Genomic DNA, 22634 nt, shown 5'->3' on the forward strand with positions numbered 1-22634 from the left:
TGTAATATATTAATTTTTTAACTATACTTGTATTTTACTAATTGTCTATAGTATTCTAAATTTTTTGTTAACATGATGCTATATCAATCATTTCTAAAAAAAATGATTTTTACTTTCACTTGAATTTAACAATGAATTTTTACAATAATATTCAACGTCTATAATACGCTTAATTGAGTATATTTTTTAACATTTTGATTGTTTTTTTAGTTAAAGTAAATCTAATAAACGAATTATTTTATTTTTAAAATCTTTTTAAACGCTAAAAATTATTTAGAAATTATTACTATGATTCATATTTATGTGATCTATTATGATTAAAATGCAAAAAAATGTTGATCTTTTCTTATAAATTTACTGTAAATAATAATTATAAAATTTCCTGACCACATATGAATGCATAACATTTTTATAATTCTCATAAAATTTTCTAATTAATGATATCAATTTCAAACTTGCAAAGTTAAACTAAAATTATGGTAAGAAATTCAACTTTTTGTATTATAACCTTTTATAAAAATGGACTTTAAAAGATTAAAAAAATAGGTTAAAAATGTCATTTTGATTATTTTTAACATTTTAAAAATCAAAATCAGTAATAATTTGAAAATTATTTTTTTTTGTTTTAATATTTTTTTTTATAAATAAATACTCATTTTTTACTAGTTAGTAATAATATCAAAAATTAGAAGTAATAGAAAAAGTCAAACTGCAGATTTCAAAACAACGCGAAAAGTTGATTGAGAAAAGTATATTTTTGTTTTGCTAAACATTTCTTGTAGTCTATTGTATAAATATTTATTTATAAGTATAAAAAATAATTTAACCCTTTAAGTTGTTATACGCGTTAAAAGTAATTAAATATACAATTAGTTTATTATTTTTATAATTTCGCTGTATAAATTATAATATTAAATTATTGAATATCAATTTCATACTAAATTTAATTACTATAATTAGTATATATTCATATATTATACTTTTAAATCAAAGAACCATTTATTAGGATACAATTAAAAAAATAGAAGTTGATGTTGCTTTTGGAATAAATTACCGATTTCTTAGAATTAAACACTATCTTTGTATCGAAGCGTTTCTTATGATAGTGATTTTAATCACTTTCAGATATCATCTATACTTGTCTCATCCTTGCCATGTCCACACTGTGCTACTTTTTTTTCCATTGAACTTAAATATAATTGAAATTTTAAATTCGAAGTTGCTAGCCATTTTTTTAATTATTTTCATTCATTTCAAAAAATGTGTGCCGAATGGTATTGAAAATGCATTGAAATAAAAAAATTTTAAATATATATATAAAAGGAAGAAAATCTTGTACTATAGAGTTTTTAAATATGTTAGCTACATGATTTAGGTTTACTTCAGTAGAATGTGAGTTTTTTTTATAGCATAACTCAGAAGATATTACCAACATACTTAGTTTTTCTACAATAGTTATTGTTAAATAGAATTTTTTTTCCTTTTTTGTGGATAGATCGTTCGGGACCCAAAGTACAGAAATATTTTTTAATATTTATAAATATTAAACATAAAATAGAGCATTTTGAAAACTAAATATCTCATCGTGTCTCTTCTCATCTATTTAGTGTTTATACTTAATTTTAATTAAATGTGAGTATTGTCCTCATATAGAATAATTTTAATCATGATATATAAGTCATGTTAATGCTTAGCTATAGTCAAAGAAAACGTATAAATTGAGAAATTGTTTTTTATTTATGTATTTATTAAATAATTACTGAATATCATCAGTAATAATTATCATCAGTATAATATTATGATATATAATTTATTATAAAATAGATTTAGTATAAAATGATACAATAAACAACATAGGTAATAATAAATACGAATTATATTACTATTTACAAATGTGTTAAGTATAAAGGTAACTGAAGTAATTTAAATTTAATTTTTAAATAAAATATGTTAGATATATTATAAAGTTTTGATGTCACGTTATCTCAATTATTGTAAAATGATTGATCAAGATACTCGAAACAAAAACTACAATGTTTTAACAATGTAATATCAAAATATATTGTCGCAACATAAATTATACTTAAATATATTATTTAAATATAAACATATGATCTGAAAAGACTCTTAAATTTCAATTAAAAACTAATATATTAGAGATTTCTATTTGTATTGTGAAGTTGGAGTGGTTAATTAAAATTGTCTCTAATAAGCTGGCTGCTTTTTAGCCCTTAATAATACGCCATAATAACCAAGTACGTTAAAACTTAAGTAAAATAATAGAAGTATGATGAGATCCAATTCAAATCGGTGAATATTATATCCATAACTCAATAAAACTTCTTTTCCGTTACGTAAACAATCGTCTTTGAAACATGCTAAACATAAATAAATCAAAATTAAAAATTAATAAATCCCTTGTGTTTGCTAAAAAGATTGATCTTCTTATTAGTAATTTTTTTAATAATATATATTTAAAAAATTATTATTTAACAATAAGCATAATTTCTGAATTATAGTAATCATATTTCCGTATAACAGTTTAAAGAAACCTCCCAGTGGAAGTATTTAAGCATAAAAACAATAATAAGTCATGATGTACATTATTTATTTTTGCAATATTTACAGAGTTAGTATAAACAGTAGAGTAGGAGGTTGGCTTGCAAGCTATAAAATATTGGAGTATATTAGTGATTAATTATTTTAAAAAAATTCAGCAAGTCTTGACACCACCATTTTCTTAATAATTTACGAGAATTTTCTGGTATTGTGTTACAAGCACAAAAGTTACGTTTTAAACACATTTTTGTTTAAATTACCAAAAATGTCAAAATTTACATTGGTCTTATAGGGAGTTTTAAATTGTTTATTTATGTTTTTCACAGATTTTTTTAACCCAACCTTGATTACAAGAAAGAACATAGATTAGCGGATTTTTGTGTTTAAATTAGGAAATCTGGATTGACACTGATTGAATCCGTTAATTCGTAAGATAATTATTTTGTAATAGCAAATAATTATTAATAATTCAATATCTGTAATTTTTATTTAGAAAAAGTAACATCCTGTAGTGATAAAAAGAGTACAAATGAACTATAGAATGTATACAATTTTAACAATCACATTACATTTAAGACACTTAATTTTAATTTCCAGAAACTATCAACAAAAAAAATTAAAATTAACACAATTTATTACATAAATTTAACATGTGATATATAGAGCTATTTAAAACATAATGTTTTGACTGATGTTGAACAGAAATAACATTATTGTGCCGAGTATAGTATCGAGTGAGATTATTGGTATACTCACACAAAAGATTCGGACTATCAACCAAACCATTTAAAATTTAAATAAAAATAAAGTATATCCATGTATAAACGTCAATTTTTTAACGAGTTCAGGTTACAGTAATGTTCAATGTCAACAATAGATTTCCACTTATATTAATTGTATGTGCCAAAATGGTAAAAATGTTCTTTGGATTTCTTCTAATTTATCGATAAGACCAGTTTGGATTATATTTCACACAACTGACCATATTCAAAACCCAAACGTATTAAGATTGAATAAAACACTAAGTGTAATCTAAATCCTTAAAATTATTACCCTTCTATTAAATTCAACAATTCAAACCACAGCCACCAACAAATTATATATTTTAATGACATATTTTACGTTGTATTAATAACAAAGCCTATTCAGAGAATAAATGTATATGATTTGATATTACTTGAACATACGAATAAAAGGTATTTCTTGCCAGTGTAAAATAGATAAAGCTTCACAACCAAGGAAAAATAAAGAAAAATTCTTGAAGCAGTTTAGTAATGGTGGTATGGAACTGAAATGATAATTTTCCATGTATTTTTCATTTATCAATATTATATAAATAATTTTTATCTTACCTAAAAGAAATGTATGCGCCACTGAGGGATACTGTCAAGTAATCATATAGCAATGAGAACATAATTATTGTTTCTATCCTTTCGAAATAGGCGGATAATACACTTCCTTAAAAAATATAATTATAGTTTCAAGTGTCATAAATGAATTCAATCGTAAATTTAAAGAAAAAAAATTACCATATGTTCTACAAGTCAACATGATGATCAAGAAAGTCATTACTCGAAGAAACTTAAAACCGACACCCACTATGTGAAATGATATAAAAATGAGAACAAATACTTCAAAAGTTGTCCACAGTAACTTAATAAAAAAAACATTTAATGTACTCTATGAAAACTTAGTATTTATTATACTTACTGAAATGAGAACTTCTGAAACGTAGAAAGCGCTCAAGTAATAAATTTTGTTACTGACTTCGCGGTGTATTATAGGAAATTCTTTATGGTAAGTTATGATTGAGGAATAACAAAATTGGAACATAGAGTTAATGGTGAAACTGAACCAAAATCCTTGCCAGTTTTGTACAGCACTCGTATCGAACATTAAATTTCCATATGGTGTTGCAATAACAAGACCCAAAAACTGTTTTTTTTTTTTTAAATATTTTAAATTAAATAACGATTATGCTATTTTTAATATTATTTTAAATTTGTAGTTACATTTTCTTACAACAAAAATTTTTTTTTTTTTAATTTTGTTTAAAAAAAATTGTGTCAAAGTTCATTAATATATGAATTTTATTACAGAATTTTTATCAAAAATATGTTATCGATATGCAATGTTTGTAATTTCGCGTTAAAAACTAAATACAAATATCAAAACATATGTCTATTATTACACAGATGACTATGTGTGCTATACATTACACCATTTATTTTTAAATTTACATTTAATAATTTAAAACCACAATCACATTTCGATTACAACAAAATGTATGCTAAGGTTGTTGTGTACTATCGTATAGCACGTCATATTACTCATCATTGATAATCAAGTGTACCTAAAATGACTAAGTATTATTAATACGCCACGAGTACTTATCTATACAAATAATTACTATAGTTAATTATTACAAACAAATAATTATACTATATTTCGATTAAAATTAATTCTATTGTTCTCGGTACTTACCAATATTGTTAATAATTCTAGTCCATGATTTTTGTAGTCTCTAACAAAAGATTTAGAAGATCGTATAAAGACAAGTTTGAGCTGTGTTATCCAAAGTGGCTTTTTACTATAAAGCAAAAAATTGATTTTACAGATATTCATGAATGTACATAGCATAATATTTTGAATAATATATTAAATATAAAATTGTATGTTAAAAAAAAAACGATAGTTCAACTATAAATTTTACAATGATAAATTAAAATTTTATTGCTACATTGAATTAATGTGAAAAAGTATAATGTGCCATACTAATATTATACTTGCGTATTCAAAAGATGCTCATACTCCAGTTGTGCCTATAATTTTCAAATAATTTAGTTACGGACGAGGTTGAAAATTTTAGTTTTTATGAAAATCGTTCTTACACTATTGTTAAACGAATGGTAATTGCTATCTATTTGTTCATCGCTGGAGGACATTTTGCACATTTTGTCAATATTACATTTTGTTAATTTCTCGTCCGAGTTTAAAATTGATATAACATAATCCGCTTTATTGAACATGTCAGGACATGCATAATCGAATCTAAAAAAGTCGATAGTAAAAGAAATTGTACAATCGATAGATCAAGTCGAAGTAAAATATTTCTACTTTTCAAAAAATTGATTTACAAAAGATACTGGGCCTTGGTAGGCCAGTCGCCCGTGTGTAAGCAGTACAATGTCATCAAACAAATCGAAAACACCAGACGCAGGTTGGTGGATAGTACAAACGACAATTTTTCCTGTCCTTGCTATGCTCTTGAGGATGTTTACAATATGAGCAGCTGAGTAACTATCTAAACCCGTCGTGATTTCGTCGCAAAATAAAATAGGAGGGTCGTTTAACAGTTCCACGCATAAAGCTACTTTTTTACCCTCACCTCCTGACAAGTACATCAATTTGGTGTTTAAAAAATTATTCATTCCTATCGTAGTAACTAAATGGTCTATACGGTCTTTTAACTTTTCATTGCTTGTAGTACGGTCCATTTTTAATTTGGCCTGTAAATCAGTCTTTTAAAATACCAACAAACTTGTTAAATGAATAATATAGTACTTATTCTGACCATAAATGTCAAATGTTCCAATGCAGTTAAATGTTCGAAATGTATATCTTGTTGTGGAACAAATCCTGATATTTGTATTAGTACTTTTTCAGACACAGGTTTTCCATTGAGAAAAAGTTCACCCTCAAAATTTGCTGAAATATATCGAATTAATTGCTATTAATACTATGATTACTAAATTATATTATATACCTTTAGTTCTATGACTTATAGTAGCCATTAGCGTTGTCTTTCCTGAACCGCTAAAAATTAAAATTGTGAATGATAAATATTATGAGAATATAATGATAAAATATTATTGCTGTTACCTTGGCCCCATGATTCCTAAAAGATTTCCACTTTCTACATTACCACTGACTGAAATACATTGAGGTAATAAATTTTAAATAATTTCAAAATCAAATAAGTAAAGTAATAATTATTAATTTAAAGGCGATGCAATTATACAAGAACTAATAAAAATTTTAAATAATAATTATTTGGGAATAATTTTATATATTAGGTTACAGTTTTACAAATTATTTAACGTTTAAAACACAAAGAAAACATTTATTTAGTTTTTTGTATAAAAAATATAAATTATTAGTATTATAAAGAAGTATGCTAGTTTAGTGGAATTTAAATATAACAATAATAAAAATTGGTTATTTTTATTAAATTTACTATTATTTAAGCTATAAAAAACATAGTCAATCAATTATAGGCTTAATCAAATGTCTTTGTACTCAAGTGTGTAGTGAAAACAGAATCTTACAAATCTATTTTTTTTTAATTTAGTGTGTAACTGTGATAATTGAAAAAATATTTAATTAAAAATAAGCGTTATAAAAGTGATTCAAAACTCTTCCTCTGATAATAACTTAATATAACTCAACAACTACTTTACCTGGGTTAATTATTTTAAATTCTTTAGAAAGACAATTTTTATTAAGTTCATTTTTTTGTGGATAATGTGGTGTTTGTTTGCAAATCGCTTCTTATTATGTGGTTGAAATTTAGTCAAAGTCTGATTATAGTGAATTTATTAATGAACAAATATAATACATTTATTAATTGCAAAAGTAAACTTGACAACATTTTCATTATAGTAAATTTTGGATGATTAACTCTTAAGTTTACTTATGAATTTATTTCCGAGTTAAACTACGTATTTGTGCAATCAAATGAAGATATTTGTATCGCCTATAAACACAACTAAACTTATATTAACTTCTTTTATAATGCTACAACAACACTAACAATAATTATTAAGCTTTGTTATTGAATTATGAATGATGAATGCAATATAAGGAACTATTTTTATTTAACTATTTAACTTAAGAATAAAATCTAGAAAAGAAAACAATGTTAAATATGTTGGCCAGTGAACAGATATCAGTTACGTGTTCCAAATGACATAATGGCGCATTTAATTTTTGTTGATTATTTGACATTACTAACGTTGTCTTTTCAACAATCATTGAGTTATCGATATCAACAAATGACTTAGTTTTAAAGTCCACGAAACCCATATTTAATTTTCGATTATTTGAGCAAAATAATTTTTGTTTTTATTTTTTAATCAAATACACGAAATAAAAATTAAATTATTTGCTGCTAAAAAAGTTTGATCATAGTTTATCAAAACAACTATGATTTAAAGAAAATAAAGTAATTTTGTGATTTTTTAGATTGTTAATTATTTTATATTAAATTATTATTTATTAGAAGCCAAAAAAAACAAATAGTTTAGTATTCTTACATCTATACTACAATTGAAATGTATATATTTTATTTTTAATATGTTAATATGTTAATGAACTTTTTAGATTGATAAACAGATATGCGTTATTTACAAGTATATGTTTATTGAAATAATTTTTTATTTACACATGCGTATTTAATTGAAATTTATCTATGTAAACTTATTAAAAGATTTCAATTACTGAAAAAAACTATTTTAGTTTATTTTAAATTTTATATAAATATATTTCTATTCATAAGTAATATAATAAATTTTCATTTGACTTTTGAACACAATTTTATATATATACAATTGAGAATTTCAAAGTGCAAATTTAATGAATTACGTCAAATTTATATATGATATTGATATTTAATTATGTAATGATGGTTTTTTAATGAAGTTTCTTACCTTAGGGATCACTAAAATTGTTTAACAATTAATGATTTTGTATACACGGGTATGATTAGTTTTTTGTTGAGTTTTTTTTTTTTTAGATTTTTGAGTATTATTGACGATTTTTATGAGCCTTTATACTTTGAATTAATTTAATTTACTTTATATGTTTATATTTATGATAGCTTAAAAAAAATTATACCTAAAAAATAATAGTAAAATCATTATTATGCCAAATTCAGATAGATTTGAAAGTTAATTATACGGACTGTGTACGATATAAACTGTTGTGTATATTTTCATTTAATATTTTGATATTTATTATAAAATGAATCATCATTAATAACACTCTCGCCGAGAGATACAAACGTGACGTGATATTTATTAAAAAAGATTAAGAATACTTATTTTTAATTAATGAAAATGTAATTAATTAATAAAAAAATGAACAGAAAAATTAAATATTCAGATATGAATACAATTAACTTACATCAACATAATTTTCGAAGTTCCTAAACAAAAATTCTTAATAAATTTTATGCTATTGTATGGATGATGAAATAGGAGAATGTGATAATAATTTTTTAATTAGTTATTTAAATAAAAGTTAATATTATTATTATAGTTAATTAAAGTTTGTACAAACATTTTTATATTTTATAAACATTAAATTTAAAATAGTGGTTATTATTAAATAAATGAAATATAATCCATTGATGTTGCTTATAACTCAGACATAACTACAAAAAATAACTTAAGTCGTGGTGATAAGTATTACGAACGGGATAAGCCAAACAATAAATTGGAGTTGGGGTAAAGTAAATATTCGTCTGAATTTATTTTCATTTTATAACTGAGGCTTTTTGAATTTTTTTCGCATTTATCTAATATATCAGTGAGGGTTAATAATTATCTGACTTTTCTTAGTGGGTGTTCATTTTAAAGTAGCTTTAAAATGGTTACCTGATACCTTTATCAATCATAACTTCTTTAATAACAAAAATTTTAATACAAAGAACTCACTATTGCATAGTATATGTTTAAATGTAGTTTTTGTAGGTTTGATAAATCTAAAAACGTTTTTTGCAGAATAAACATTTATCCGTTTCCACGATAAAACCATACGGCTGTAATGCTGGAGTACTTGAGGTTCAAAATTAAAATTTTGAAATTCCTCAGCCTTTCCATTCCATTCATTCCACATAGCATTATATCGTAAGTCCAAAGTTTTTTTCTGTTAAAAGTTTCAATAATGATTAAAAAAATATTTTTAATCATGTTTTTTCGAAATTTTATTGATAAATATTAAATCGTTTATTTTTCGAAAAATCGAAATATTTCACAAATTTCAAAAAGATTATCAGATTAAATAGATAAAAAATTTAATTAGATGAGTTTTTGATCTATAAAATTTGTTATTTATCTGAAGATATAAACCTATTGATAAATACTCTATAAATGTAAAACTTTTAATGATCAAAATAAAAGAATTATTTTTCACTCTTACTTATATTTTGTGAAAATTAAAAATGTAATAAATCAAAATAATGTTATATTGATTAAAATGTCCTTAAACAAAAATTTACATTCATCAATATAAAACTAACACTATAATTTTTAAAAATAATTTTTATCAAATCGCTTACATTTTTCAATAAAAAAATATTAAATTATTATAATGAAAGTAACAGTGTTGTTTTTCAAAGAGCTGACGTAGTAAGGATACCTTTTTGGTTTTTTTTTTATTATTGTTTATCACAATTATGAAATTATTCTTTAAAAAATTTGTTAGTTACCGGTGTCATGATAAACTGCTAGTTGGGTTGGTTATTATAAATAAAAAACATTCGGTTAATTCAAGAATTTTATTTTTATTGTCTTGATTTTTAAACAAAATAATTACGAGCATAAGAACCGTGTCAGTAGATTAGTTGTGACTGAACTAATATAAACGATGATCGTTTGCACTATGAATATTAACAATGGAAACTTTTATAATTTTCTAATCACATATACATGTAATAAAATGTACGATAATGTTTATTTATTATTGTGTGTAAAATTCATGCGAAAATTGATGAATACAAACTAAATTCAATTATGTACCTAGAACTAAAATAAAAACAGATGAAAAATGTATTTTTTTCAAAAAAATTTTAATTTGTAAAAAGTAATAGTAATATTATTTGTACTCCTCGTGAACTATAAAATTATAAGATTATTTTCTCTTAAATTTATATTATTTGATATTTAGAGAAATCTTACTTAAGTTAAATATCACAATTTATAAAATTTTAATAAATTAATTTCCGTGTCTTAAGAAAACTATTTGATTATTGATTAATTTTGGACGACTGTTAACTTATTTTGAATATATATAATACAATTTTTATTAAATAATAGTCAATAGTAGCCTAATTTGAATTTATTGTAATAAATTATTAATAATAGCAAACTTTAGAAAAAAATTGATAATTTTTAAGAAATTTTCAAAACTGACTTTAATTTATTTTCAAAAAAATTATGTTTCCTCAAATGAATAAAATTTATTCAAAATTTATTAAGTTTTAGATAAACAATGTGATTTTCAAAATTCAAAAGTCTGTACCCCGTTATTTGATTCTATGGAGTAAATAAAAAAACATCCTCAATAGGTAAATAATTGACAAACAAGTATAAAAATATTGTTTTTGTGTGAATTTTTTTAAATACTAAAAATAATAATAAAATGTATACAACTAATTTTGTTAGAAAGTATGTTAGTAAAAGAAAGGTTTTGATATAAATTTATTTATCATTGACTTTGGCTGTATTGCATAAAACTAAAAAAACAATTAATTTATAATTTATGAAGAAAAATTTTTACTTTTATTTTTTGTCAATATCTCATAATATTATATTGTAAATATTATAAATTAAATATATTCAAATGTTTCAAAATTTATTATTTAAATAAGAGTAATAAAGTAAATACAAATGGTTTTGTAATAGTGAAATTTAAACGTAAAAAGTAAAAAAATTATAATATTTTCTGTTTCTTTTTTTTTTTTTTAATATAAATATTATATAATATATAATTAATTAAAAATATAAAGAAGCCAAAGTAATAAAAATATGAAGAAGCCGTAGAAAAGCAAAATATAAAGAAGCCATAGAAATAAAAAAATATATAGAAGCCATAGAAATAAAAAAATATGAAGAAGCCATAGAAATGAAAAGTATAAAGAAGCCATAGAAATAAAAAATATGAAGAAGCCATAGAAATGAAAAATATAAAGAAGCCATGGAAATAAAAAATATGAAGAAGCCATAGAAATGAAAAATATAAAGAAGCCATAGAAATAAAAAATATGAAGAAGCCATAGAAATAAAAAATATGAAGAAGCCATAGAAATGAAAAATATAAAGAAGCAATAGAAATAAAAAATATGAAGAAGCCATAGAAATAAAAACCCAGCAAAGGGGGGTCGAACGAAAACGCTTCGATGCAAATCTTTAGATAGTGTTTAATTTTAAAAAATTGGTAGATTATACCAAAAGCTACATGATCTGCTAGTTCATTATTAATATCCTAATTAAGATAAAGTATGTCGAATGAAAAAAGGAATATTAAAAAATATTATTTCTCAAAAAAAAATTATGTTGATCCATACACTTTTCAATAAGTTATATTACACAATAATAGCATTCGGTAGCCATTTTCACCGTGAAGATAAAATAAAGTCCGAAATTTTTTTTTTTCATGATAAAGTATATTATATTAGCTTTAATTTAAGATATATATAAAAGTGTCAGACCTTCCGGAACATTTTTAAAAATCAAGTTGAAAAAATTAATTTTTTGTGAAAAAGTTGTCATTTTAAATTCCTCCCTGTGAGCAAGTAAAGGGTCACATATAAAAAAAAAATATACCAAATGAAAGGTATATCATAATATGATAATTAATACCAAATGATATCATGCATCTATAAAAAAAAAAATTATATTGATTCGGTTATTTTTAAAAAAGTTATAGTAATTTTAAGGAAAAAAATTGAAAAACTTTCAAAAATTTTGATAAATTCTCATTATTAAGAGAAATTGACAAAAAAATATAAATATAAATTTTTTTGCATAAATTATAAAATAATTGTTTTTTAGTTTTTCGTTTAAAACTATATTTCTACTTCTTTTTTTCAATTTTCAACCTATTAGAGAAATATGAAGGGGTTGACCTAGATCATTCAAAATTTACTATAACTTTTATATTTACTACATAGAACAAAACAAAGTGTACATACCATCGCATTTTGAAGTCGGTAAATTGAGGACACCTCTTTATACAATGTATAACATTGTATAAAGTTGTTAAAATAATTATATTTTAACAATCAATTGGGTTTTAGTAGTAGATACATATTATCGTTATCAGTGCTCAACATTTTATTAAAATAAAAATAATAAATTATAATAATAAATCAAATTTGAATTTGTACATTTTTATGAAAAACACATTATTTAATGAAAAAATAAGAGGTATTATTCTAAAAAAGTTACACTACATAAATATTTAAGGATCTAAGCTCTTATGTCAGTATTTTGGGAAATCAACTATAGGTGACCTTTATAAGTTATTATAATTATTTTTCAACTCAAGAGATTTAAATGTGTTCATTATAGTGATAGTTATGATTATTGTTTTAACTCCTAACTGGCCGTTCAGATATTAATGTTGAATCTATACCGCCAAATCTTACAAGTTTTCCCGTTCCCACTAATACAAGTAAAGATTCTTTGAGAGAACGTTAAAGATAATCACGTAAAAATAATAAAAAATAATTACGACAAAAAAAAAGAATTAATGTTTAATAAATCAATCAAAAATAATATTTATTTTATTTATTTATCAGTAAAAATGTTAACTAATATGTTTATATCATTAAACGAATTAAAATTAAATAAAATTAAGAAACCAAAAAATGACACTGGAGATGTAATTTTTTTGTGTTTGTAGATATTTGTTGGTTATTGAGATTAACTCGTAAATTACAAAAATTATAAATAACCGTAACCAACAAATGACGCAGGAACTAACCCTTTTAAATTCTGTGAATTTTTAACAACAAACCATCCACTTGGTGAACCAGATGGTTCTTTATGATCATTGACTAGTGTTAGGATGTCTCCTTTTGATACACTCAGAGTTCCATTTAATGATGAACCTTGAAAATCTTGACGGACTACTAATAAAATGTTTGTGGAAGCATGATATGATTGACCATTAAGTTCCCTGGCTTTATTTGACTCGAATTCTCTTTTAGGATGATCTTTTGTTATCATAGACTTTTTACGAACGCCTACAGGACGTGGAAACACATCCGATTGTGTCTCCCAGCAAGGCACTTTATCGTCAGCCATTAGCGAAGGTATCACACTTAATGGCAAGCAACACTTGTATGGAACATATCCTTCTTCAGCATGAGGGGTTTGTACGTAAAGCCAGTCAGTATTCTTAAATACAGCATTCACGACCATTCCCAAAGGGAGTGCGACTTCGGTTTGGTATTGATCATCATGTTGGGTTTGATATAATAGACAACTTGCACACAACACCATTGGTATATTACCTGGGTGGTCAATAGATGACTAAAATTGACAAAAAATATTAAGCTAATAATAATGAACTATAAATAAGTGCGTAAAGTGATATTTTACTTATTTATAATACAACAGGCAATATAATGATTGTTCTTGGTTAAATTTCTTAATAGCCGGAAAATTTTAATTAACACATCTAAAGCCTATTCTAAATAATAAGAATTTGTTTGTGATATCAGAAATATCTCGAAAAAATTCGTTGAAACCGTTATTAAATTCAATATTATAAATTGAAATTTAATTATTCCAATTTTTATGCCCTCCTAGACATTTATGTTATTATATTAGCCAAAAAGTGGAAAATTTCCCTAGACAATAGTACTTTAGCTCTTAGTTTTAATTGTGCAGAGATATAAAATAATAATTACTCTTGAAAGGAATTTATCCAAGTTCGTTATTCCATAACCATATGAATGTTCAGTTTTTTTGCAGTCTAAAACCTTTTCTGACTGTTTGTACGACCTTCGTCTTACTAATGATTTTTGATCATTGTAGTTAATTTCTTGGTAATCAGGAATTTCTAGATTTAGTGAATTTCTAGTAGAAAATAAACACTAAAATAATTTACAGTATTATTTCACCTTATATTAGAGACTCAATTTACATTTTTGAAAATATTGTTTAGTATTGTTAATTTTTAATACTCGAATATTTTATTACTTACATTTTATTTAATTGCTTGTTTCCATTGTCCACAAAAGGATTTTTTGTGTGCAATACCCATGTTAACGATTCGTTATTTTTTTTCGAAAGTGATGAACTACGAAGTCCCATCTGTTTTGATTTTCATTAGATTCGATAAAACACAAACCTACTAGCTAAAAGAAAAATATAAACTAAATAAAATAAAATTATAAAACACTATCATCATATATTAATATAATTTATAGCAATTATATCAATTAAAAGTGACAATATACAATAATTTAGTATTTTTTAATCCTCATAACATTTTCTATGAACATAAAAATGAATAATAACATAAATATGAATAAAAAAATATTATAGAAAACAGTTCAGCTTTATCTTTTTGAAAAACGCTGTCAAACTCAATTTAAAAGTCCACATCAAAGATAAAGTATTACAGAATGATTTAAAAATTTGCACAAACTTATCATAATACTATAAATATAATTAATGGTGAGTGAAAAAAAAAAATATATTTTTTATTAACATATTATGTGAAAAGCCCATACTTTAACTAATAGTTAAAATAAGATACTTAAATTGAGGTTAGAATATTTATGGTAGAGCCCAAAACTAAGAGCAAATTCATAATCAGCAACAAAATAAACTATCAAAAACAATAAAAAAAAATTTCATAAATATTCTATGATCAAATTTTGTCGAGCGATATTATTTGATTTGACATATTATTATATAAAAAAAATTGTCAGATATTTTTCAAATTAATGAATTAAATTACAATTTCTAAGTAATAGTTTTGTTTCTAAATGATTAATTCGTATTAAACTACAAAAAATAAAATGGTAGAATAATTTCCTTAATTTAAGCATGGAGCATATTTACACTTCTGTATATTCTGCTGTCTACAAATAAAATGAATTTTGTAAAAAAATAAACTTATGTTATTTGAACAAATTTAATACCCTATGATTACACGGAAAAAAAATGCGTGTAATCATAAGGTATTAAAAATAAAAAAATTTTGTTTTTATTTAAAGTACATTATTTTTACTTACCTATTTGTAAACCAAGTAACATTTTTGAACTTAAAACAAAAGTGATTTCATTAACCATCTTTAAGCAACTATCAAGTTTTTTTTACTGTGAAACATTACTTGATAAAATTCACAACCATTGAAAGTAGCAAACAGTAATGTACAAACTTGATCTCACCAATAACCGACACGTACACGACTTAAACCGGGTCTGATTATTATTTTTTTGTTATTCTTTATGTATTTATTTATCTTTTTTTATCCATTATCGTCATCGACGCCAGGATTTAATTGTTTAAGGGGCGTTTTAAGTCAGGTCTCCTCTCACGTGTACCCGTCCTCGTGTCTACACATGACGTTTACCTAATCGTTCAATAGTATACAGCGTCAACCAAATACTGAAACCATTGTGGATCAACAGGAGAGGTAGACGTAAAGATTAAGAAATGGAGAAAAAGGAGGAGGCGTGACTTGACCCTCGCTTAATCTTAACCGGTAAACGTTGCGAGTTAATCGTGGGAACGCCATATGACCCTTAGCTTATGGGCTATGTCTCGTACAAAAATTAAGTATCTACTTAATAATTCTCCTATTAAAGCGTTTGTAAAATCTTTATGAATATTTTACTCGTCCGTTTGGTTCGTGCCATAGTTTAGCATTAAAAAATTTAACTCCGATAGAAATTATACACGATTATTTGACTAATGCTGTTAGCAATTGCGTTTAATCCCAATGTATTCGTAAATTATATTATATTTCTTATAATGTCAATTCGTTTGATTTACTAGTGGTATATAAATAGGACATAATAGTCACATCAAATATGAACCAAAATTGTCTTAATAATTAAATTAAATATAACAGTATTAAAAAAATTAAGGATTTTCATGCATAAAGTGGAATTTTAAACTCATTCAATAAGAGTATAAAATTCCAATAAATGTAATTAAAAATAGTATAAAATTGAAAAAAAAATAAATTAGTGTGTATTAAAAATAAAATGATTATAAAAATTTATTGTTATTATTTTAAAATATGGTAATTTATGTTTTAGTAATTCCAAAATCAATGGCGTTCTTGGGGTCTCGTTTTGGGGGGATATATACATAAGACATTTTTCAACTACCCCTCTTCTTTACCATTTAATTATTTTCATCTTAGGTGATTCTATATAAATTTTATTTTTGTATGCTTTAGTATATTTTTAAATATTTAAGTTCTTGTTTACAACAGAAAAATAATCAATAACACTTAATACTCATTTGAAAAATGATATCCCTTAAACAGCAATCAATCAATACCAATGGTGTATAATTGCACTTCTTGTTGTTTATTGGTTATTGTATGAAAAAAAAATAGTTTAATAATATTAATAACAGTGATATCCAATAAAAGCGGTTGAAATAAAATCATAAGTACCTATACTCTATAAATTTCATTCTTATAAGGACGAAAACGTACTTATGGAAGCATGATGGGTTTTTCTTTTGATTTTACTTTTTATATCTATATCCCTCTAAAGAAAACTGAATAATGCCAATATGTTTATGAATCTATTATGATTTTAGTTAGACTCGATTATTTAATTGTTTATATACGTCAAAGGAGCATGAGGTATTTTTTCATCATAATTGTTATTAGAGTCATTAATGAAAATACTAATTTTTCATTTTCGGCAATTCATTGCCTACCTTGAGATGGTGCTGACTTTATTAAACTCAATGAGTTTTTCTAAAAATTATACAACTGTTTTATTGTAGGTGGTGATTATAATGCCAAACATACTCACTGGGGATCAAGACTGATTACTCCCAAAAGGGCGAGCACTATTAAAATCGGCTAATTATAATAAATCTCAGCTTATTTCTAATAGAAAACGAACTTACTGGTTCTAAGTGACTAATAAAAATACTGATCTTTTAGATTTCTTCGTAGTTAAAGATATCTTTTTTGATTATATTTAAGCAGAAGAGCTGGTAGATCTGTCGTCTAATGACATTTCTGTGTTATTAACAACAACCTCGAATGTCATATTAAAAAAGCGGAAGGTTTTACTTACAAATAATTAGACAGGTTGGGATCGTTTTAGAATGGCCTTAGAAAAAACTATTACACTTTTCGTACGGTTGAAAATAGCAACTGACATAGAAAAATTAGTACATTAACTAAGTTATATTTAAGCGAATTATCTGTTATAGTTTCTATCGATTATTCTTTATGGAGAGCTACAAGAAAAATTAAAAGACCTCAAGCTTATAAATCTCCTATTCGCAAAGAATGTGGTACATAGGTTCGTAGCGATATAGAGAAAGCAGAAGTATATGCAATTCACTTAGAAAATGTTTTTTAACTAAACAACATAAACTCAGAACTTGACCAAGTACAGTATCAACCATCAAATCAAACTAATTATAAAATACGGCACATTACACCACTGGAAATTACTCATGAAATTGATACAAATATCAACACTAAAAAGAAACCGGGTTGTGATAAAAATAGCCTTCGTGTTCCAAAAGAATTACCTAAAAAAGCTATCTAACACATATTTATAACGCTATAATATGCACACATTATATTCCAAAACAATGGAAATAGGCGCAAATAATAATGTTGCTGAAACCAGTCAAACCTCAAAAGCAATCTCCTTTATATAGACAAATATCAGCCCTCCTGAGTATGGCTAAAATTTTAGAAAAGCTTCTCTAAAACCTTTAATAGAAATAAAAACTTATTCCATATCATAAATTTTCTTTTAGAAATAAACGTTCAATCATAGACCAAATTTTTTGTATTATAAACGTAATAAGTAACGCGTTCGAAAAAAAAATATTGTTGCGGAGTATTCTTAAGGCTTTCGATAAAGTTTGGTTTAATGGTTTGCTAATAAAATTATGAGAACAATTACCAAACTCTTTGTGTACACTCTTGAGTCCTATTTGACTAAAAGACAGTTCCGAGACACACACGAAGAACTGATTGAAAAAATATAATGGCTAGAGTTCCACAAGGTAGTGTATTGGGCCCTATATTGTATCTACTCTACACTGACATTCCGACCTACACTAACTCAACAACAACTATGTTTGCTGATGATACTGCAATACTAATAACTCATCAACGGATAGTCTCCTTAACTAGAGACACCATGTACACCAGAAAAGACGCAGATAAAAGATAAACTGCGCAAACTCTATTGGTTAATTGTAAAACATTCACTAGAGAACAAACGTTTGTTATTCGTATTAATCGTAAGACCCATTTGGACTTACGAAATTCAATTTTGGGGTTGTGCTAGCAAGTCCAACTTAGCGGTTATACAACCTTATCAAATTATTGCACTTCATACGATCGTCGCGGCTTACCGATTCGATAAAAATGATGTACTTCATTGTATTATGATGTTGTCAATCGTAGCAGATGAAGTCACTCGGTTTGCATAAGGTTAGAATAACATGAAAACCTAGTGGCAATTCAACTATTAGACAATTTCAATGACCTAAGATGTCTAAAACGCGTCATATCATACTACTTGTTTTAAATGTATAAATACTTATATTAAAATTTGAATATTATTTTATCATTACTACACTTAGTTAGGTAAAGTCTGAATCCTATTCATATTGTACTTGTATGTGTATATATTAATTAATATACTAATGTATTTATATCTAATTTTATATTTATAAAAAAACATTTAATTGTATTGATTAAGATACATAATCATTTCAATAAAAAATACCTAGGTTATTAAAAAAAAAAAAGAATAATTATAATTTTTATTGCATATGATATAGAAATCCAAATACAATGATTTGAATAGTTGAATTAAAATTCAATCATTTTTTGTAATTTAACACATTGTTTTATAACAAACAAGATATATGATATCTTAATGTAAAATAATGTGAAAATTAAGCTTACAAATTTTTTATAAATATTTTTAACTATTTATAATAATATTTCTACTATTTGAGTTAATATACTGGATATTTTATGATTAAAAAGTTAGTTAAATTAAATTTTAGACATAGAATATATAAATTGATAAAAGAATACTAAAATATATGTCAAGTTCAATAAACTGTATATTTAAAATTAATATTTGCTCTCACATACAACATAACAATGCATAAAATTAGTGTTGTCTACAATTCATTTTTTTTACTACGATAAATTTTTTTATTATAATAAATCAATATTTCTGTGAAATTATATAGCTTAACATAATAATAATTATTATTATTTCTTTTTCTACGATCGTAACATAGATCCACAGTAAAACAATGATCATTTTTCTTATTTTATTACATTTTTCATATATGTATATGTAGTATAATAGCGTATATAATTTAGCTTAAAATTTAGTACAATACTATTATTATAATATGTATGGAAATATTGATAAATTTGACTGGAAAATGGGATGATGGGACTCTAATATTGCTATAAAGCTATGTTTCTTATACATTTATACAAACATGAAATTTGTGCTCATAAAATAATAGAAAATTAAAAAAAAAATCTAATAAAAACAGTCTCATTATATCGCACATATGACGTAGAAGTGCAGCAAATTTGTTTAATTCACAAAAATTAAATGGAACACAAATATATAATTTAAGTATACAATTATAAGTATGTTAATAATGAAAATCATATGAATAAATATATATGATATACAAACATTTAAATGGAACGTTTTGCCCCAAAAGAAGGATAAACAACATTTTTACAACCTTTAAATTAAGAGCATAATAATATGTGACTCATATTTACATAAAAAAAGTATTAGTATACATTTTTTTACTTTATAGAAAAAATTTGACTAGATATGAATATGTATATTAGTTAGACTAAGTTAATAAACGTGTTCAAATTAAAAACAATTATTAGGTTCTCATTTTGAAAATAATTGCAATGGATTGTTCCTAATTTAATAGTAACATGATACTGTAATATTTCTGAATAACATATATTATTTTTGTAATTAATAATACAGTATAATAATTAGTCATTAAAATATTAAATGGACGGCTTTATGACACTTGACTATTAGGAAAACAGTTTCCTAATTACATTTTTTTTTTTACACTTATTGGGTACATAATGAAAAGCTCTTTTCTCGACCAGTTTCCTTAAATAAACACTGAAGGAAAACAAAATAAAAATAAATTTATCAATTTTAAAAAGAACTAATACAAATAGGCACAATTAATGTCTGTAACAAAAACGTTTAAACAAATAAAGTATTATTTACATTATCACAGAAAAACTAAACAAACTAATTGTACTTTAAAATGCAAAAAATGGCACATACAAAAATTACAGTAATTAGGAAAAAAATGGGTACCTGTAAGCATTAGCGTGTGCATTACATTCACATCATAAAATAATCTTTACACTAATTATACTTTATAATTATGGTAACTGTAAAAGGTACCTTAATTTAATATTTATGTAGTATGATCTAAATGAAATATGAGTTTTCTTACTTAATTTTACAACTTATAGTAAGTGTATAAACTACATAAAAATAAAAAAGTGAAAAACATAAATCAAATTGAAATATTATATACAAAAGTAATGAAAATAAAATTAAAAATAAACAATAATATTTAACAATAATAATAATCAACACAACATACTTAAGTTTTACTATTTATTTAAAAGAATAGTCAATTAATTATCAAATTATAATACAAATTTTATATTATAGGAACATATTAAGAACAATGTAGAAAAAAATGAAAGTTTATATAAGAGGGTTAATTTTTCATTTTTATTTTTAAAAATTATGAATGAATTTTTCCTTTTAAATTTAGAGAATCAACAAAAGGAAGTTATTTTGAGGAAATAAAAGTTTAATATAATAATTATATTAAACTTTTATAAAATTTTATATAAACTATTATATAAAATGAATTATTAATTCTATTCATCAAATCTATCAAAAGCTTTACAACGTTGATTTTAACTTTGGATACTGTTAGGTTTTTTTAGCAGTTTAAGTTTATGTAAAAAATGTAATTTAAAAAATTATATTTTTGTGAACATGTTTTAATAATTATATCTGACAGATAAAAAGAAGATAAAATAAAACTTGGTAGTCAATAATCTGACTTGGAGAACACCAGTAACAACCAAAGTATTAATCTGTAATTACAACCTAATCAGAAATGTTATGATACTATCAAAAGATTCACAACCACAGGTGGAAATAACAATTGATGTTAACAAGCTAAGAAAATAGACAGATAACAGGTTTATACTAATAATTAATTTCGGTAAAATCTTTAAATTTTATTTTATATTATTTTTTATTACACGAAATTTGCATTTATTATAAATAAAAGGAGCAGAAAAAATGGAAGTGAATTTTTGTGCGGATTTTATCATGATGGTAAACGTGATTACTGGTAACTGAGGCATTCGCAAATCGCGTATTAATAGTTATGAGAACAATTTCTTTAGAGGTTACTAAGCGTTCGACTCTTTGAGGTTGTCAAAGTATTCCATAAGTTGCTTGTAGTCCATACCTAAGTTGAGGTCGTCTAACTTTATAGTATCTGTATTACTAGCAGACGTTAGTTCTTGTGCTTGATGTTGCCCAACAGGTGATGTAGTTGATGATGAAGGTTCAAATGTAAACATTGGATTGCCAATTATAGCTGCTCGTTTGACGTCCATCGATCTCCGATGACAGTTCTCAACGAATACAGGGTCGGAGTTTCTCTCAAGCCCTTTAGTGTTATTCGGAGTCCTGTTTCCGCCTATAATATTTTTAGTTTAATTGTCAATAACTACACAGACGTTTTAAATGTTATTACATACCATGACTTTTATTGCGATGATGATGATGGTGGTGATGATGGCGTCTAGGGGGCAATGGTGCCGGTTCGTCATTATCTAAGGTGTCTGTCACTCTTGCTGAAATGTTTGATTGGGTTCTGTGGGGTGGTACTGGTGGACAGTAATCAGTGGGTTTTTCTAAATTTTGATCATTAGGTGTGGGAAGCCTAAAGAATAAAATTTTCAAATTAAAATGTATTATAATTTAATA

General features: G+C 24.3%; 3 protein-coding genes across 7 annotated transcripts in view; all 3 read right to left on the reverse strand.

Moving 5' to 3' along the window:
- Positions 1-1936: 1936 nt before the first annotated feature.
- LOC126901233 (protein scarlet-like) lies at positions 1937-10231 on the reverse strand. Of its 5 annotated transcripts, XM_050677590.1 has the most exons (15): positions 10049-10229; positions 9276-9486; positions 6442-6490; positions 6326-6375; positions 6134-6267; positions 5948-6068; positions 5677-5863; positions 5451-5610; positions 5350-5381; positions 5044-5149; positions 4270-4494; positions 4089-4212; positions 3912-4017; positions 3747-3847; positions 1937-2378 (listed from the first exon to the last, which is right to left on the reverse strand). In XM_050677590.1, the coding sequence occupies exons 1-15, from the start codon at positions 10055-10057 to the stop codon at positions 2206-2208; spliced, it is 1788 nt and encodes a 595-aa protein (XP_050533547.1). In that variant the 5' UTR covers positions 10058-10229; the 3' UTR covers positions 1937-2205. The 5 variants fall into 5 exon arrangements, with proteins under 5 accessions (XP_050533547.1, XP_050533546.1, XP_050533549.1 ...); XM_050677589.1 differs by having other exon boundaries at positions 1938-2378; positions 5677-6068; XM_050677591.1 differs by having other exon boundaries at positions 2208-2378; positions 3737-3847; positions 5677-6068; positions 10049-10231.
- Positions 10232-12434: 2203 nt separating this feature from the next.
- LOC126901771 (uncharacterized) lies at positions 12435-16006 on the reverse strand. The gene is made up of 4 exons (XM_050678507.1): positions 15593-16006; positions 14554-14707; positions 14258-14426; positions 12435-13877 (listed from the first exon to the last, which is right to left on the reverse strand). The coding sequence occupies exons 2-4, from the start codon at positions 14661-14663 to the stop codon at positions 13287-13289; spliced, it is 870 nt and encodes a 289-aa protein (XP_050534464.1). The 5' UTR covers positions 14664-14707; positions 15593-16006; the 3' UTR covers positions 12435-13286.
- A 4089-nt stretch (positions 16007-20095) lies between these two features.
- LOC126900185 (transmembrane protein 132E) overlaps positions 20096-22634 on the reverse strand; it is a 35590-nt gene continuing 33051 nt past the window's right edge. The window contains exons 10-11 of the mRNA XM_050675692.1: positions 22406-22590; positions 20096-22344 (exon numbers count right to left, since the gene is read on the reverse strand). Coding sequence (XP_050531649.1) covers positions 22052-22344; positions 22406-22590 — 478 coding nt within the window. The 3' untranslated portion in view covers positions 20096-22051. The remainder of the gene's footprint in view (positions 22345-22405; positions 22591-22634) is intronic.

The sequence above is a fragment of the Daktulosphaira vitifoliae genome, unplaced genomic scaffold (assembly GCF_025091365.1).
Source record: "Daktulosphaira vitifoliae isolate Bord-2020 unplaced genomic scaffold, ASM2509136v1 Scaffold_3, whole genome shotgun sequence".
NCBI lineage: Eukaryota > Metazoa > Arthropoda > Insecta > Hemiptera > Phylloxeridae > Daktulosphaira > Daktulosphaira vitifoliae.

Coding starts and splice junctions, on each gene's coding strand:
- LOC126901233 (XM_050677589.1), bottom strand. Junction 4,495..5,043: donor TAGAATTATTAACAATATTG/GTAAGTACCGAG, acceptor AAAAAAAAACAG/TTTTTGGGTCTTGTTATTGC. Junction 3,848..3,911: donor GGCGCATACATTTCTTTTAG/GTAAGATAAAAA, acceptor TTATCATTTCAG/TTCCATACCACCATTACTAA.
- LOC126901771 (XM_050678507.1), bottom strand. CDS start 14,663: ATGGGACTTCGTAGTTCATCACTTTCGAAAAAAAATAACGAATCGTTA. Junction 14,427..14,553: donor AACAAGCAATTAAATAAAAT/GTAAGTAATAAA, acceptor ATTTTCTACTAG/AAATTCACTAAATCTAGAAA. Junction 13,878..14,257: donor TGGATAAATTCCTTTCAAGA/GTAATTATTATT, acceptor TGTCAATTTTAG/TCATCTATTGACCACCCAGG.